An 18646-nucleotide genomic window follows, 5' to 3' on the forward strand; every position below is an offset into this window, starting at 1 on the left:
TTGTTTTGGCTTTAACATTTTGTTTGTTTGTTAATACTGTTCTTTACTTAACTAGTTTCCAAACTAGTAATCAAAGATGTTAGTATGCATACTAATGTCTCTAGATTTTTTTGAGTGTGATGTCGATGTATGATGTATCACAGTGCAATACAAACATGGAAGAGCTATTCATTGATAGACAAATTTATAAAATATATTTTTCCTTGGTGCATTCTTCCCAAAAAAGATCTGTACTGAACCAGTGTTTGAAACAGTATTATGTAAAAAACAAACAAACAAACAAACAAAAAAATGGATGTGTTGCTGATGTTGTTAAATATTATATCTATATGCAGTGTAGGCTTTTGTTAATTATTTCTTCAGGAATAAGTGATGAACATGGAAAACTGGCATGTGTGCAGCAGAAGACTGTGAACAACACTAGCTTGGCCAGCAAAGATGCAAAGAATGGATATCAAAGGCCCTTATGCCAGCGGTACAACAGGTGGACAAAGGGAGAGACAGTTGAAAGGCACAGTCAGCCACAATGAGAAGCCCTCAGTCAGCAGTAAAACTAAACAGTTAGTTAAAAAGGCCCCATATATTTCTGAAACAGACATTAAATCAGAGCACATGGTCTTCAAGTGTGTGTAGAAGAAATTCTTTATTATCATAGTGTATATACTTCAGACTTCTTCATAGATAGTTGTCACTCACGTTCAACAGGACATTGGTATTGTACACTGTATTTCTGTAAACATAGTCCAGGAAAGTCAGGGTGTATTTGCTCACATTCATATGTGACAAAATAGCCCGAGGTTACACTGAATATTTTTTTCTAAATAGTTCATCTTAGCTATACATCAAACACCATGTTATGACTGTGGACAGTTACGTTTAAAATACTTTACATTCACGTTTTGTTATAAACAATTTGATAAATACAAGATTAGATATAACAAAAGAATATATTTATATATTTTTATATCTTCTTATATATTCCACATATATTTGATTTTTTCTTTGTGGCTTTATTCCTTTCAGCAAGGGTCTGTCATAATGCAAGGTTAAAATTCAACTTCATTCCAATAAATAAAAAAGAGAAACAGAATATAATAATCAAAAACATTCCTAAAGGGACATATTGGCACTTCTATGGTGGAACATAACAAGATATGTTTCAAATGAAAATATAGAGTTCTTATCATGCATTGAATATAATAGTTAATATACAGCGCAGTGAAAGAGGCACACTTGTTACTCTTTCGTGAACTGTACATTAACGGCATACTGTATGGTTGGCAACAAAATCCCAATACGCACACGCACACACACTTTCTCTGGCTCTTTCTCTCGCTGTCTCTTTGGAGGAAAAGCCACATATATTCCTCAGGAGCACTGAACAGACAAACATGTGTAAAGTAAAAGTCACACAACAATAATACAAAACTGTTTGTAACAGTTATTAACAGCCATTTGTTTTGCTGAATTTTTAGCGCCAGCCTCACTCTTTCTTTGAGTTGTTTTAAAGCTTTGGAGTGATGCATGCATTATTCCCTTTTCTGTAACAGAATGCGACACAAAAGCGTTATATATCAGGCCTGTTTACTCTTTGCTAAGTAGCTTGACCTTGTTGCACTGTTGACGTCCAGCTCTTTGAGTTGAACTACAAAGGACTGGGTCAAATTGAGAGATTGCCATCCACAAACTGTGGTTTGATTTAGTTGGTTCCTGAGTCAACACAGTTTTATTTCTTCCTGTACGGACTGTATGAAACAAGGAGTGTCTCGCTTGATAAGGCACTGACACAGATAAGCAACTCTGCCAACAAAATGGCAAGAACAGAGACTTTCTTCCAATAACAACATAATAATAAATAATCATAAGCTTAAGAAGAAAAAAAAAAAGGTTTAACAATTGAATTATTTGGGTCCCCTGTATTGTAATACACCAGGAGATGGTATTGTTTTGGTTTTCATTGTAGTTTGTGTCCCTTCCAGGAGATACTAGTCACATCACAAACTATACATAATCATAACTGAAGTTATGATTAATTAAAATAGTATATAAAAACCATATAGGTGTCATGGGTGAATAACAGTACATTTCCCCCTGTAATGGCCCTCCCTTATGAGCTGAAGCTGTAGAATGGCACTGAAATGTTAACAGGCATAACTGTAAAATCAAAGTGCTTAAAGCTACTGTTGGCAACAAAGGCCTTGGGTAGTAAATGCACAGGGAGAAGAGGGGAGGCTGCTGCAGGAGGTTGGAGCCTGTTGCTCTCCTTGTCTGTCCAACCTCTGGAGGCACACAGGAACTCCAAACACCAGACGGGAGGATGGATGAGGGAGTTCTGGATATTTGTCATCAGATGGCCAACCAATGTCTGAGCTGGAAAACAAAAGAAAGTATTGGGTCTTTTTTGTGACATAATGGTATATGTATTTTAGTCCATTTAGCTGCCTTGGTTGACATTTCTTGCTTGCTCACTTATGCCTGTTTTTCTACTTGCTAAAACTGTAATTTACGGTCCTCATCTGTTGTTTTTGCAAGGGCCCATGTCCACATAGCATTTTTTTTTCTTGGCAAAAAGGCACTAGCAGGGCACTAAAAAAAAGAAAAAGAAAAAGCTGGGAAAATTCCCATGACTGCCGTTGTCGGCCCTTTGTTTTTTTATTATATTTTTGTATCCATTTGTTTGACATTTTTTCACTATAAGCACCAGCTGGAAGATTCATGCTCTCATATGGCCCTTTTCCACACACATGTGCTGGTTTGTTTTGACTCAGCCTGCCAGCCCAGCCTGGCAGGGATTTGGCTCTGGGCTACCCAACTGAAGGTGTTTGTACGTATGTGCTCACGTCGTGTTGTCGCGCAGCTATAAAACACTGGTAAACTACATGTCATTTGCTATCAATTCTTCACAATAAAAGTCCCCTGTATTTTGTTATCTAAAAGCTTTTATTATGATGCAACAAAATCAGGAAAGGTTTGGTTCTCGCTAAGAGTAACTTAACATAACTCCTATACAGCAGAAAGCAAAGATGAAACAGTAAAATAAAGCAGATACCTGAAAGTACAAACAGTGACGCAGGAGAGAAACTAAACTTCAGACCACAGAGATTCAGTTGGAAGTTACAAAAGTACTGAGAGCTGAACACACAAACACTTTTAAAAACCTCTGTGTTGAGCTGAGTATTGGCTCTCTGGCACACATCGGAAAAAAAACTGAAGAAGGACAAAAGCAGAAGAGAGGCAAACTCCATTGTCTTGGTTGCCAGGTTGACGAGTCCACATTTAATATATGACTGGTTGCCTTGAAGAAATGATGATGATGACACAAGTGCCTTTCTGAGAAAGTCAGAGATCTTCAACTCAAGCAACAATTGAAAAACAGATGCTGGCACTCAGAAAAAAGAAACACAATATGGACACAGGACCTAAGACTTCTTTAAACTACACCGAAAAGTATCCCATTGTTTTTTTTTTTGCCTACTCTTCAAATTGTGTACTTTGATACGTTAGCAATAGTCAGTGTACTACTGAGTTCATTAATAATGAGTATGTTCAAATTCATATTAATTTTAGCCCTTTAGCCAGTTCAAATGAACACTTAGAAAAGCATAAGAAATTGCCCTTACTTTGAACTGTCGTGCATTTCCTTCAGCCACCAAATGATGTTCATGTTCTGGTGTGATGCAATAGGCTATCCTCTGCAAAACAAGTGATTACAATCCATCATTCTCAATACTTCTCACACAACTTCAGATTCTTAGAGGAGCCAAAGAGTTCATGTAATATTTGAGATGTAAGAAGGGATGCAAACTCTAACACATTAGTAAAACAATCATCATGGATTTTATCTTAAAATATGTCAATGCTTTTGGGAACCCGAGAGGAATCCTTATCAAGAACTTCAGAGATGTTTATTATATGGAAGAGACAGTGGAAACTTGATAGACGATAACAGGAGATTTCAGTGTCCTGAGAACCTGAGCAGAATCTTCAGCGTTGAGCACCGATGGGATATGCCAGTGGGATGTGGGAATTGTTACAGTAGAGTGAAGCTGACACTGGCTGACTGCTGAGGGATGAAAATAGCTCTCTAGTGCTTTTGATGATTACAATCATAAACTCTCAATGCTTTGAAGTGATCATTTCATCTGAGAGTGTTCTCACAGTGCCAGTGTCATCAAGTTTAAAGAGGAGGGTTGGCTCATAAGGATTACTGTTTTTGAATTTTGTTAAAAAAAATATGTACTGTATTATTTTCATCACATTTTATACCATTTACCACTGCTTACATTTGGCTACTGTTATGCAATGTCAATTTGCACTGTGTATGAAATCCTATTTTATTTGTACTGTACTCAGTACAAGCTGTTCCCACTAAGCACTTGTTTAACTAGAAATGTTTGGGGGTTTTTTGGTTTTTTTTTACCACATTTCCTCCTTTTTAGTTATGATTCTGGCAGAAATTTAAAGAAGTGTTCTCTTCTTGATTTTGGAGGCCCCTATGAACAAAAAGTCGCATTTTCTCAGCCATAACCACAAAATATGAGGTCAAAAATTTAAATCATCTAAATAAATTCTTCCTTTTAACTGGCTTATGTATTACTCACTGTCAATTTAGGGAAATTAAATGGGAAAATTGGGAAAAAATGGGCTTATTTCATTACAAGGAGAATCAGCCTGGTGGCAGACATAAAGAGTAACTATATAGAACTAGCTGGTCTTCTCGTGGATGGTCTCCTTTGCTTATATAGGTCATATAAAGGCATCACTATTAAACTGAGGCTGTTTCATAACCAGTTAAAAACTCCCAAAAAGTTACTTTTTGAAGCAGTGTACAGTGATTTTTTTTCACCTAGCATGATGAACATGTTTTGATACTGACCTCTTTGAATGTTCCTGGTAAGCTGAAGAATTTATATATGGCGTAGAAGGGGACGAACATCATAGAGGACATGGCCACACACCAGCCAAGTATGTTAGCCCAGTTGGGGAAGACGTAGTCATCATACCTCAAGCTTGATGATGTCACAGTACTGGCTATCACCACAAACTGTGAGAGAGAGAAGGAAAAGAACACAAAGTAACACACATAAGGACCAGTACATCTATTTATATTGGCTGTAATGCTGTTTGTAATGTTTATAGTCTCTTCATAAATATAAGTGCAGTGCACATTCATAGATACTACAGGAAAAAGGGTGAATGAAGTGGAATGTAGTTAGCAGGGTGAAGTGTTGTATCATTTTCACATTACTCATCTCCTATATTACTAGCACAATGGTTCATGATGAAAACACTCACTTAACAGATGACATACGCAATTGTTGCACTTTTAGAATACAAAAGCTTGTCATTGGGGTGGTATCCTATATACCAAAATATAACTGTAAAATGTGACTTATTTTTGCATTTGTCCCTGTGTCTCATAGTGAACAATGGCTGATTCTCCTGCATTGCAGCAATTGTTATTTCAAACTCCCACTGTTGTCCAGAGGAGGGTGCAGACAGCCATTTGTATTAGGGGAAGCACACATCTATCCACAATCGCTCCTGGACAGCAGTGGACACAGCCATGTGCTTCCTCCGCACATGGAGTCGCAAGCTCCTTATTTCACACACTTACTTCATTTGTCAGTCAGGAGCTCGCCAGGAGGTTCACTGAGGTTCAAACTATCCTCCCTGATCCTACCTTCCTTCTGGGTACAAGCCAGAAGCACCGCCACTGATGACTGGACCTTGGCTCCTGTGGTGGTGGGTAACTGCGGTGTGCCATCCAACTTATTACAGTGATTTACTTTAGATTATTCTAATAGGTAAGCTATTCATGCTCTGGTTTAAATCTTACAACTGAGCTGGCAAGAACTCTGTCACTGACACAAGCTGACCTATTTGCTGCTTACTGGAATCAGTTATACCTTCACAATGCAGTTACTGGAAAACATCAACCTTTAAAGCAATCAGATGATACTTAAAATTTTTTACTCAGTTTGTCTGATGTATTTGTCTTTGGTCCAAGATACCATTCCTGTCCAGGATAGCCAGCCCAGTGAATCTACTTTAATGCTTTTTTTTAATCCTCTCACCAGCAGAAAAGCAGGGCTGACAAATTTCCAGCACAGCCTCCAGTAGAGTCCTGGCTTAAAGCCCATCATTCGCTCAATATCTTCACTGAAGCGGTCCACACCTGGAGTGAGCATGAAAAGTCACACAGCAGAGGGTAAAATTATACAATTCAACATTAAATCAATGTTGGCAGAAAATCCTTTGTGCAAACTATTAAGTCTGACTGGACAGTAGGAGGGAATGTAACACATGACGGCCTCATAGTCCACTGATTTTTGAGCCGACAGAACTCATCATGCATCTTTGCCTTATTTGTTTCATTATCTCAAGATGCTGCCATGCTGTTATCCATATTTATTATTGTTTTGTTTCCGGCTGCACAATTTGCCTGCCATGGGATCCTCTTGCAATGGGCGTTTCTAAGTTGTTGTTGTTTCTACATTTTTTCCTGTAATTTTACCTTCCCTTTTCTGAGGGCCTACAGATAGTGACAAGATAGACAAGGCTTGATATGTTGGATAGACCTGCTATGTCTTCCAGCACGTAATCTTATGACTTGTACTTTGTGTAATCACCTTGAATCTTTTTCTGCAATTAAAGGGACTGTTCACTGGCACCGGCCTGTAGTGCTATCTAGAGTTTTTTTGGTGTGAGCTGTGGTGTTTTGGAGTTATCAGTAATCAGATGTCTGCTTTCTCTCCAGTATCATGGGATTGGCACTCAGCTTATGGTGTTAAAAGTGTGAGCAGTTTCATGTAGAAACGACTTTCTTTCTGCAGTAGATTCTACTGAAATGACTTTAGAATCTACTGGTACTACTTTCTTTCTCCTAGATTTACTTACTTTCTGCTTAAAGAAAGTAGTTCCTACAAGAAACTGCTCACAGCAAGGTGTGTGGATTATCTTGAGTAAACAAGTCATGATTTTTGGAAAGACTTTTGAGCTAAGTACCATTTAGTCCCATTTTATGGAAGAGAAGGCAGACATCTCCACATCTGATATCTACACCAAAAAATAAAAAAAATCTAGACGGATAAATAGCACAGGCCAGAGGAAAAATGTGTATTTTTGATTTGAGGTGAACTGTCCTTTTAAGGTTGACAACAGGTGAGTGAATAAGATGTTTAAGCATTATCTTACTAATTTCTTGCTCATATAATTCTGTTGTAGAAGACAGTGTTCATAATACAATCGTAGTCTTTCTCTAAAACATAATTTCCTAATAATGCCAAAGAACTGTCGAATTTCATACCATAAAACCATGACACTCCGATGGCCTCGACCAGCACACCAAAGAGTATAGAAGTCCCTGCTGCATACTTATCTAACAGCGTCAGCATGTAGATGCCACCCTGCAGAGAGAGAGGGAGACAGAAATAGTGTATGATTTTCTTTGTAGGGTATTTCTGCATGGGTGAAAAAAAAAAATGCAGACCTAGAATTTCCTAAATAATTTCCTCTCAGGAGTGAAATAAAATGTAGAAATGATACATCAGCCAGCATTGTATTGAATGTGGAACTGTGTGTAACTTAACAGCACTTTAAAACCTGTTACTGACATTAGTAACGCAGAGCAGGGCAAACATGAAAGTCCCAAAGGCTGTGATAAAGGTGAAGAGCTTCCTGTTTCGCTTGAGGATCTTGAAGTCATCTGTCAGGCCTGTGATGACGGCCTCCATTCCACCCATCTGGTGAACACAAACAGGGGGAAACATGACACTCAGAAATCTCTACCCACTGAGAGTGTTCTCTCACAGGCAGGATAAATTGGCCTGCTAGACTTTGAACTGAGGATTTCAGTCAGTTTTGTGTGACAAAAATATTTTTAATAATTTGAATTTGCTAGTATCCTCATACATACTGTATATTAAACTGAGCAGCCAATCAATATTCAGCCATCAATAATAAGAAATAGTGGATAAAACACAGTATTGAAGAATACTCATTTATGGTTCAGATGTATCCTTTAAAGGAACACTAATGCATCACTTAACACAATATTGTATGTCCATTTAATATGAATGAAAATGTTATCTTTTGATGTTCAATCCTTAAAATGTACCATCATGTCTTTTAACTCAGTCTGCCATAAGTGAATGTGACTTCTTAAATAGCAATGTAGTAACATCCAACCATACTTAAATTTAATTGGGTCATTTTGCAACACCATATATCCTTTAATACAGGTTGATATTATTGATAGTATTGCTTAAAATTTTATTTTATTTTATTTTCCAACCAGGGCTTGAAATGTATCTTTGGTCCAACATGAGCATAACAATTCAGTCCTAGAAACAGAGAAAGATCCAGTAAAATACACATAACTAGTACATTACAGCATACAGTATAATGCTGACATGTGATCCACTTGATAAATGACTGAAAGAATTACCTGGGGACGTTTGCTGACAGACAGGAGATGATTTAACCATCCTGTTTATTTAGCACCTCAGTGAGTCATCAGGCAGATGTTTTGTTAAATTACCTCTGGCTTTTGAAGCACCAAAGAAGGAAGCTTTTGCTCCAGCAGACCTTTTACAGTCACTTCAATGTCTACCACACTTAAGAATTGTATACTCTACATGACTTTATTCTTATTACTTAGATTCTACAACTTACCCACATCATCAGTGGTCAAGAATCATGTTAGTTTAGAGTTTTGCACACCACAGAGGTGCTGGACAAGGATGTCCACTCTTATCAACTTTATTATTTGTGCATTGAACAGCTGGTAGTACCCACTGAAAACACCAGTCATTGGTAACATCATGTTCAATGCAATTCAGTGAGTAAAGGGATAGTTCGGATTATCTGATGTGAGTTTAAATACAAACACAGTGAAGTTCCAGAAGTAAATCAGTCACCATTGCTGCATTAATTTCTGGCTATTGACATAACAAACATCAACTTTTGTAGAAATAATGTACTTTTACTATGTAAAATCTTAAGAAAGTTAATATTGCCATCTTAAAAGGTACCTTTGTCAGTTACTGAGGGCCACTGTCTAACATCGTCGACCAAATTATCTATACTGTCACTGTCAAGATCTCGCAGGAGTGATCATTTTAACCATGACCATGAAAAATCAAAATTAGTGTAAGTGTGTAGTGTATTTTCATCACCATCAGACCATTATAAAAAAACAATCAGATTCCACGGGCAAAATCAGTAACTTTACTTCACAGAAGCAGCAAGTCTAACACTGCCTTGATCTGTTTGAGTCATTGTATGACTTCAGTGAATCCAAACTGTCCTTTTAAAATGCAGAACAGCAAGTCACACAATAGCACAAACAAACTAACAGAACAAGGTGGCAGTAGATCAGCAGCTCCCATGTTCTGTCAGGTAAAATACCTTATTTCACCTATGGATTCTGGCTGGTGAGAAGAGAGTTTAAACTCATGCTGATTTTTTTTTTAGTTCTGCCCTTTTTTCAGTGGCTAAAATCCATGTTGCTGCTGACCCTGTCCACAGCAGTTCATTGCTTAGCTTCTGTGCTAGTGCTCCTCTCTCTTTCTCCAGACTGGAGGTGTGCATTAGGTAAAGTACTGACTATCAATAGGTACTTCATGCAACCCCACATCAAATAATTATCCCTTTAATCGCCAATTATCCCTTTAATCGCCAACGTTAATGCCATTCAGAACCTGAGCTGTAAATATAAATGTCCCCACAGAGAAGTATAAAAGACAAAAGAAAAGAAACTTGGTGTACATCACACTTGACATTTATTTAGCCCGCCTGATTTAGAAGTCTTTCTACTGTTTTATTTCTGTGTTATCGCGGACTAATTGGTCACATGATAAGTCACTGTAATCTCTCATTATTTAGAGCAAATTGGTGCTTTGAGGAGAAAAACTGCAGTTTCTCAGAGATTAACTTGCACAGTGGGTATGCAATGACCATTATTTTCCAACAAATGTCAGGTTTAATGGGCAACTCGGTGAAGCTATCTTCCATGATACATGGATATCATTACTATTCCAAAGAGGTCTAGACGCAGACTGTGTCTGCTCTGTTCTGTACTAAAAAGTGACACTGTGTGAAAAACACAGCGGGAAAACTATGCCTCATTTCAGAGGAAGAACTTATCTGCACCTGTATAAACTTATATCCAGCATTATGTGAGCGCTGTAGGAGTTGTTCACCCCTAAACTTGCATCTTACTGATGTATTTGCACTTGTATTATCCAAGTCAGTAATGTAATCCAAGTATCACAATATTAAGTTGCTTTTGGATTACCCCACTATAAATTATGGTAAAATTGGTTAGCCTAATCAGATTAATAAGTTTAGGGCTGCAACTAATGATTATTTTCATCATCGCTTAATCAGTTTGTTATTTTCTTAATTAACTGATTAGTTGTTTCATCCATGAAATGTCAGAAAATATTGAAAAAAAGTAGTTGGTAGTTGATAGTCAAATAGTTGATTAATAATAGATTTATCAGCTCTGAGTGTCTTATGTTTGTTGTTGGGTTTATTAGTTTTTCCAGCTGTACCGTCTTTTGTTGTGCACAATTTATTGACTGATTGATTGATTTAAAGATGAGATGAGATTCAAATGTCAAAATTTCTGCCCAGTGAAGCATTTTGTGCAACTGTGTATTTGAATTGAAAATTCTAACCCCGCTAATAATGCCCACTTTAAGGAAATGTATCTGTAATCTGATTGCTTATTTTTTATCTATAACTGTTTGCTTGCTGCTTGTTAGTATCTATGTCTGTAATTGTCTGTCTTCTGGTGATAAGAGTATGACTGTGTTCTATGGAGCAGTTGTGGTGGTTGTTGGGACTCACTGCGCTGTCAATGCCCAGAGTCAGCAACATGATGAAGAACACAATAGCCCAAAATGTTGAGCCTGGCAGTGTAGAAATTGCTTCAGGGTAGATGACAAACACCAATCCTGCCCCTGTACATACACACATAGAAACATAAATACACCAAAGTTCTGACTTTCATGAACAACAAAGAGAAGAAAAAAACAAAGGCCCATGTGATACACAGAATTACAGCAATATACAGTATTCAGCCCATCAGTGATGGCGAGAACATTTGTTTTGTATCTCGAACATCAGCACTTACCCTCTGTCGCCACATCTTCTATTCTCACTCCATGTTTGTGAGCCATGTAGCCGAGCACGGAGAAGATGGCAAACCCAGAGAAGAAACTGGTGACGCAGTTCACTGTGCTGGTCAGGAGAGCATCTCTAGAGAGAGAAAACACACAACAGGTTGAAAGGAAAGCAGGGTTTCTTTATCTGTACATTTTCCATTTCGTAACATTTACTTAACAGAGACAAACTACCCTAAAGCAAAAGAGACATTAAGCCAGTATAATTCTTGCCATCGTCCAGTGCTGTTGGCTGACATTCTTGAAAGTCAAAATGGGGCCATGTGTTGATATCTTTTGAAGTTGACAGCCAAACACTGTGTTTTAGGGGGACATTAGGGTTAATGAGAAGCTTTTGTTCTCTGCTCCTGGTTGGTGCTTTAATCAGTAATTAGTGAGCTGTTCTGTGGCCACTGATCTGCAGTTGTCTGACAATCTGAACAACTTCAAGTTGACCTTAGTTGCCTCCCGGGCCGAGGAAGCAGAAATCTCTCGATGAAGCCTTCTCTTCCCACTGACTTTACCTTCCTTTTTATATTGCATGCAGGCTGTGATCAAACTTTTTCTATTTTTGTTCAGCCCTCACTGTGGTCGATCAGGTCATTACACACAAACAGATGCTTTTACACATCACAAAAAAGCATCTGTATGACAAACTAATACATAAATTAAGGACAGAAAGTATATGAACAATATATTGTGTATGCAAACACGATCAGAGAAATTATTGCTGCAGCTAAGTGGTAAATAAAGAAGGAATTTGTGTCCAATTTACAACTTGAAGCTGCCCAGTTCAAATACAAATATCTAGCAATATTATTTTAACAGAAAACTCTAATCTCATTTTATATTTAGTATGATTTACTGATCTTTTTTCTGACCTATTTCAATTAGTTCTCATTTTAGATAACTCAGTCAAGTAAAATTTTAGCTCAATTTGGAAAAATATTGAACATAGTTTTTAAGAGTAGATAACAGCGGTGTAAGAAAATACAGATAAATCATGATCGTAATATTATGATACCTGCTAGACAGAAGTGTTGTTATTTATATGAACTGTTTTGATTGGATAAAAAGGAAGATTTTTTAAGTCTTAGATAAAAAAAAAAAAAGTATTTTACCTTGCTCGCAGTACCGCAATATATAACAATGTATGAATCAAAACTCAAACAGTACTGTGATACGTATCATATTGCCAGATTCTTTCCAGCACACAGTCCTAGTAGATAATGAACAAAGTCTGACAGCAGTGCTGCATCCTCAGCTTTTACTCCTCTGATTGCTTTGGCAGTTTTCCCCCAGTAGAGGAAAAAAAATGAAACCTAATAAATGATATTTGCCTGGTTCCTATGGTTTTTCTGCTGCTCATTCACTTCACTGTATCTTATGCAGATTTCTTCCATCTGTGTGGGTATTCAAAAAAAAGTCTGGGTTCAGTGCTTGTTTTTCTAACATTACTGGCTCTTCAAGACTGCTGCCTTTCACCCAGTTCAGGTTTGGGCATAATGCAAATCCCACCTGCCAGCAGTCCACACACATCTCTATATGGGACATTAAGAGGAGTCAGGCATGAGGCCCCATTTAGGTTTTAGGAGGATAGAGGAGGTGAGAGAGGACAGAAGAGGAAGGGGTTCATAATTCTTATGACACATTACACTGTGATGATTTATTTTGGAAGCTTGTGAGCTGTGATTAAACTTGTATTATATTCTACTTGCTAGGATATAATTTATTTTGTTATTTGTTATTTTATTTGATAAGAACCTTTCTATGTTTTAGTTAAGTGGGACTGCAGTAGCAAAATCATTTTATCATTCTGATTTTGTGCAGCCAGCAAAACATGTTTTGTCTGATGGGAGTAGTTCATTTATAACCATGATGGGTTAAACTGCCATTTTGCCAACTGCATCTGCCTCCAACAGCACCACTGCAACCTATTAATGTGGAAAAAGATTAGCCAAGCTCCCGACCTTATGCCTGCTTTTTCTGAAGGAGAGCAGCACAGTGACAAAGAAGGCAACATATAGCCTTTGGCTATTATCTGGCAACCCTTCCTGGTCTGTGCTTTATCTGTCCTGCTAACACCTGGCCATTGGGGTCAGATTAGCATCACCTCTGCTGCTTCATGATCCAGTTACACGCATGGAGACAGCCAACAGCTCCAAAACAGCAGGATGTTATGTTGCTGCGGGCTTGTTTGGACTATCAAAAATCACAAACGTAGCACACTCTTACCTGTAGCAGTTGTTGTCAAATTTGTTATAACTGGCAAATGCAATGAGCACCCCAAATCCTGCTCCTAGTGAGTAGAATATCTGGGTGGCAGCATCAATCCACACCTACAGAAAAAATAAAAGGAGAAACAAGAAAGCTTTAGAAATCCTAATAAAGATGCTTCAATACTAAAAAACACACAAACAGGAATGGGCTTGAATGTAAATGCTGATTTCCATCATTTAGGGCAAGCTGTGTGGCTTTCTTTGAAAAACATGTATGTTTACCTGTACACTTTTTATCAGCCAGCAATGCCTGGCTCTGGTGTGCAAAACATGTGATTAAGTCAGATAAGTGCCAAACATGTTCTGCAACACAACTGAACTTGTTTTCAACCCTTACACATTCAGTATACATCAGTTCAGCTGGTTAAAGATCGTATCTGAGGTATGCATGCATTGAGTGCATTCATTCGTACACTCGCATTCAGTATGGGAGTGAAATGGGAAAGTACATAGCCTTTAACCTTCACAGCACGAGTTACTCCACCCCAGTGAATTACAGTAACATTGAAAGAAGGCTCTCTAAATCCACATAAACTCTGATGTAAGTGTTAATCGTAAAGTCTAAATGGATAGATCTGGAAGTCCCACGGATTAGCACAAAATCAGGTGTCAAAAAGTAACATAAAACTGAAGGCCTGTCTGTTGAAACCGGGGATATCCCACGGCAATCCATCTGATCATCATGAACTGTCTCTAACCTCTAGATTGTTGAGCCGGTTGAAGTCGATGTGGAGGTAAGCCTTAATGCCTTCTATGGCCCCTGGGAGAGTTATGCCTCGGATCAGCAAAACGAAAAGGACCACATAGGGCATGGTAGCTGTGATGTACACCACCTGAAATACAGACACAGAACAGTCGGGTAAATGAGGAAAAAACACATCAGTCTTTCAAATTACATATCTTCAAAGTCTTCAGCAGTTTTACCATAAAAAGCAACTTTCTTGATGTGTAAAGTTATGTTTTAAATTGACAAATATCATATGTGTAATTCATGGTAAAGTTAAAATGGGATCAAGAAATAATGTATCTCTTGCCATAGCCATAGTTCATATTTTTTCCAAAGTTCAGTCCCATGGTGGTCCACCAAAAGGGGCGTGATTTAGGGACTCTATTCATTGTGCTTCGACATATCAACATGGAGTTATAGATGAAAGCATACAACAGATGGATCAGTGACAAAGTCCGGGACGTCCAGCAGGAATTGGAAATGGAATGTATGCAAAAAATTCAATGAGTTCAATTTGTTTATAGTCTTTGCTGGTCTTTGATGAAAATGTAGACAACAAAGGGCTGAAGGAACCACTTGGTTCCATGAAAGTAGTTCCTGGGACTAAAAGTCCCGGGTACCAGTACAGCATGTCCTTTACTTGCATTAGTCTTTATTAGGATACAAATTAGGGTCCTTGGACCGTTATAAGGTAAATCCTGATGAACGTTTGTACCTGATGAAGGTGTAAGGACTGAAATGTTCTATCCTAATAAAGTCGATTGCAAGGACAGTGTGCATGAACACTCCCTTCTTTCACCCATAGATTTTCCTTCTATGCACCTGTCTACAAGAAACTGAAGGTGTGCATGAGCTTTTAATTGAAAACTTGACCAAAAGAGTTTGTTGAATGCAAGTACCTACAAGAGTAAATGGGAGAATAGTCTCTGATCCTCACAATGTTTCACTAGACTTAAGAGTAAAAAGTGAGAAAGCAACAACTGTTGTTTGGTGGTCTAGGCCTGTACCTTCCCTGAGGACTTGACACCTTTCCACAGGCTGAAGTAGAGGATGAAGACCACCACGACCAGACACAAGGTCAGCTCCAAACGAGGCAGGCCCAGGTCATGGATACCCTTACTCTCATGCAGATGTAGCACACCCCGTCTGCAGAAGGACACACACACAACAGAAGATACAGTATCATGATAACCAGAGGACATTCTTTTAGCCCTGATATACTGTACACTTCATTTCCTGTAACTGTAATTTTTCTATGATATGGCACGCTGTTGTTTTTTTGGCTACATCTTAACAGATGTTTTTGTCAAAGGCCCACCCAGTTTCAGCTGGGGGAGTCTAAACAAAACAGCCCACACTGATAGTGCGTGATGTGAAGGTGGGAGATGAAGCACGGGACAGAGGCTCTCTTAGGACATGTTTTAGAGCACTCTATTAGCAGTGTCAGCATCAGGCTTCCAGGGCTGTAGCCAGAAATGTTTTTTGACCAACCCCAAATCTTTCTGACAGAGGAAAAAATCTATAGTCATCATGAAAAATAAATAATTTAATTCCTGGCCAGCCCCAGCCCTTGCTTCTGTTAATAAAATGTGATGAGGGCACGCAGGAGAAACTCAGAGAGAAAGAGTATGTAACTATGGACAGAAATGTCAACATGATGTAAAAACTTAATTTGACCATGAGACCTAATGCTGCTCTACAATTGTGTGGTTTATCAGTGAACTTTATTGCATACTGGAGTCCCTGGTGACACATACTGCGTATTCTGTCATATGTGTTTTTATACATTTATATATAAAACCAATGAACCAGTTGATCTTTACAAATCAAGACTCGGCAGTCTAACTATGGCATAGCCATTAGTGTTTACGTTGGAAAATCAAATCAATTTGTGACTTTGAAATGATAAGTAAGAGAACCCCAGTAGCTCACTTGGTACTGTGTGACCCATGTACAGAGTGAGTTCTCAGTAACGGCCATGGCAGGGCTGCCAGGTCCACATTTTTCTCACAGATTTGGGGTACTTTTTTCACTTTGCTTTAAGATGAAGCTTTTATCTGCTGGTTGGGTAGACTTATTTTATATGGAAACCATATTAATAACATCTATACATTCAGATACATATTTGAAATAAAATCATTCATTTTATATCTAAATCCTGCCAAACTGACTCTAGATCAGCACATAACATACAGACCTGGCACATCACAGTACTGTTGACATGATTCAAATTGAATCATAGATTTATGTACATTTATGACACCTCATTTCATTTTCAAATTTTTTAACTGGTGTAATTTTTTTTGTATTTAAGTATTCCATATAAATCAATCTGGCCATTCAAGTTTCCAGCATCTGTGGCAAACTCTACATAACTGTGATAGCTGCTGCTGGTGCATTGTGACATTTTTGCCAAAGAGCAGGGCTAAGCAATGAGCAATTCTTAATGTGATACATGATTTAGGATATAGAATTATTTGATAGTTGGTTACACAATTTGGAGAAAAGCGAGATGGTCAAAAAACACGGTATTCCCTTTCAGCAGTTTTCAAACGTCTTCTACCCAATGTACACGAAAGAGCAACCCAAAATCTCAGGGCACACCTGTATTGATACTGTCCATATAACCTCTATAACCAGCCAGAGACAACAAGTACTAGCCAATCAGAGGCAGTTCCCAGCATGCTGGTGGGAGACAAAAATAATTTTGATGTGTCACACAGCCTTCCTGGGGTTTGTTTTGACCAAAGTTTTATAAAGATCTTTTGGGGGGTATAGAATTTGCCTCTTTATTGAGTGTGTACAAAGAAATGATACATACATTAAAATTGTATATTTTTTTGTATAGTTCTGAAATTTTGTATCCTATGATTTTTAAACATGTGGTATTTAAACGTATCAATGCTTTGATACTTTGGACAACCTTAGTAAAAATGTGTTTGTGAATTCAGTGTACCATCATTAGGTTGCTGGTTTATAGTCAAATAAAAAATTCAAAAACAGAATAAAAAAGTAAAGTAGCAATTAAACATTGGTGCCAGCAGCCCTGCTGAGGTGTGTTTTGTCCAGAGAAATTGTCTATACATTTCATTTGAGATGTTTTTAATAATAATATGTTTGCTGTAGTCACACAATGCAGTAAAGTGAAACAAAATTTTGTCACTAGAGTTCCAGACAGAACAGCAGGGACCACCCAACAAAAAATGCTGAACTCAGCCGCTGACCTTGTTAACTCCTAGAAACACCCCTGCAGCACTCCATCTTCACACAGCATTTCCACCATAAACTGTTCATCACTGGCTTAAGTATTCAGTTAAATGTCTTAAAACAAATCAATTCAAAAATTTTCAACACTAATGTAGATTAAATATCTTTTACCTAAAGTAGAGGTATCCATCTTGGCAAAAGCTGAGTGAAACTGGATCAATCAGTCATCTGTTGACTGGCTTTTAAAGTGAATTAACAGTGTTCCTCCTCTCTCTCTGAACATGCTTTTGAAACGGTCAGTAATGACCTCCGGTATTGTTTTGCTATTATTGGCCAGCCTCCTCAGGCCAAACACTTACTGTCAGATCAAGGTGAATGTTCAAAGGTTCAAGTGCTTTATCATGACATAGTAAACAAAGGGAGACAAATGGTATCTCTTCCACCCCTGTCTAAATATTGTTTCCAGCTGTGAGCTCATTCTTTGAATGTCTGCTCAGAGTAGTGGGAAGGAAGTGCAAAACTGCAGTTTACAATCGTGGGTACGGGCAAAGTTAATGTGGTACATAACATAAAATTGTTCTAGCCACTGGTCAGATGCTGCTGTCAATACGCTGTCCTGACATCTGGTAACAGTATGGGCCTGTCAGGTTTGCTTCTATATCTCCTCAAAATGTTATCCAGCTCCCTGCCCTGTCACACATTATCTCCAGGAATAAAAAGATTAGGAAAACATACTGAGAACATTTTAATATAGAACAGCTTTTCATAAGATGTAGAGTAGAAAATTGAAGAAAGGAACTATTTCAAGATTCTATGGAGCATTGTCACACAATTTTAAGACTATAAATTTGGTAAAAACAGATGGGGACTGGAACTGAACACTGTAATCTCTGCAAACGAATAGGATGAAACATCCTTGTCTGTTCATAAAGTAGCAAAAAACCCAAATTGAAGGTAGTTTGACTTGAAGGTCAAAAACAGATATTTCAGAACTCCTGTCATAATGGCTAAATATGGAAAATCTTCAGGATTATGTTGGAGGAGATGTCTAACGTAAATTATGGGCCTGTCCAAATCTGCAGGGGTACTGGGAGGATGTTAAAAATGAAACAGAATAAATTAATCTTGGATGCAAAACTTGGACCCAAAGTTATTCATCATAGGAACTCTCTTTGGAAATCAGATGGTAAAAAAGAAAATGTAATTATTTTACATACTTTACTTTTATAAATAGCCAAAAAACTATTACAATCTATGACTGC

The 18646-nt window shown here is 37.9% G+C and overlaps 1 protein-coding gene across 2 annotated transcripts in view; it reads right to left on the reverse strand.

The window, feature by feature from the left end:
- Positions 1–1479: 1479 nt before the first annotated feature.
- slc6a2 (solute carrier family 6 member 2) overlaps positions 1480–18646 on the reverse strand; it is a 36150-nt gene continuing 18983 nt past the window's right edge. For both annotated transcript variants that reach the window (XM_084720559.1, XM_084720553.1), the window contains exons 5-15: positions 15185–15323; positions 14149–14283; positions 13407–13510; positions 11144–11268; positions 10858–10970; positions 7617–7745; positions 7310–7409; positions 6078–6178; positions 4877–5044; positions 3621–3692; positions 1480–2370 (exon numbers count right to left, since the gene is read on the reverse strand). In XM_084720559.1, coding sequence (XP_084576685.1) covers positions 2347–2370; positions 3621–3692; positions 4877–5044; positions 6078–6178; positions 7310–7409; positions 7617–7745; positions 10858–10970; positions 11144–11268; positions 13407–13510; positions 14149–14283; positions 15185–15323 — 1210 coding nt within the window. In that variant the 3' untranslated portion in view covers positions 1480–2346. The remainder of the gene's footprint in view (positions 2371–3620; positions 3693–4876; positions 5045–6077; positions 6179–7309; positions 7410–7616; positions 7746–10857; positions 10971–11143; positions 11269–13406; positions 13511–14148; positions 14284–15184; positions 15324–18646) is intronic.

The sequence above is a fragment of the Lutjanus erythropterus genome, chromosome 1 (genome assembly GCF_056507025.1).
Source record: "Lutjanus erythropterus isolate fLutEry1 chromosome 1, fLutEry1.hap2, whole genome shotgun sequence".
NCBI lineage: Eukaryota > Metazoa > Chordata > Actinopteri > Lutjaniformes > Lutjanidae > Lutjanus > Lutjanus erythropterus.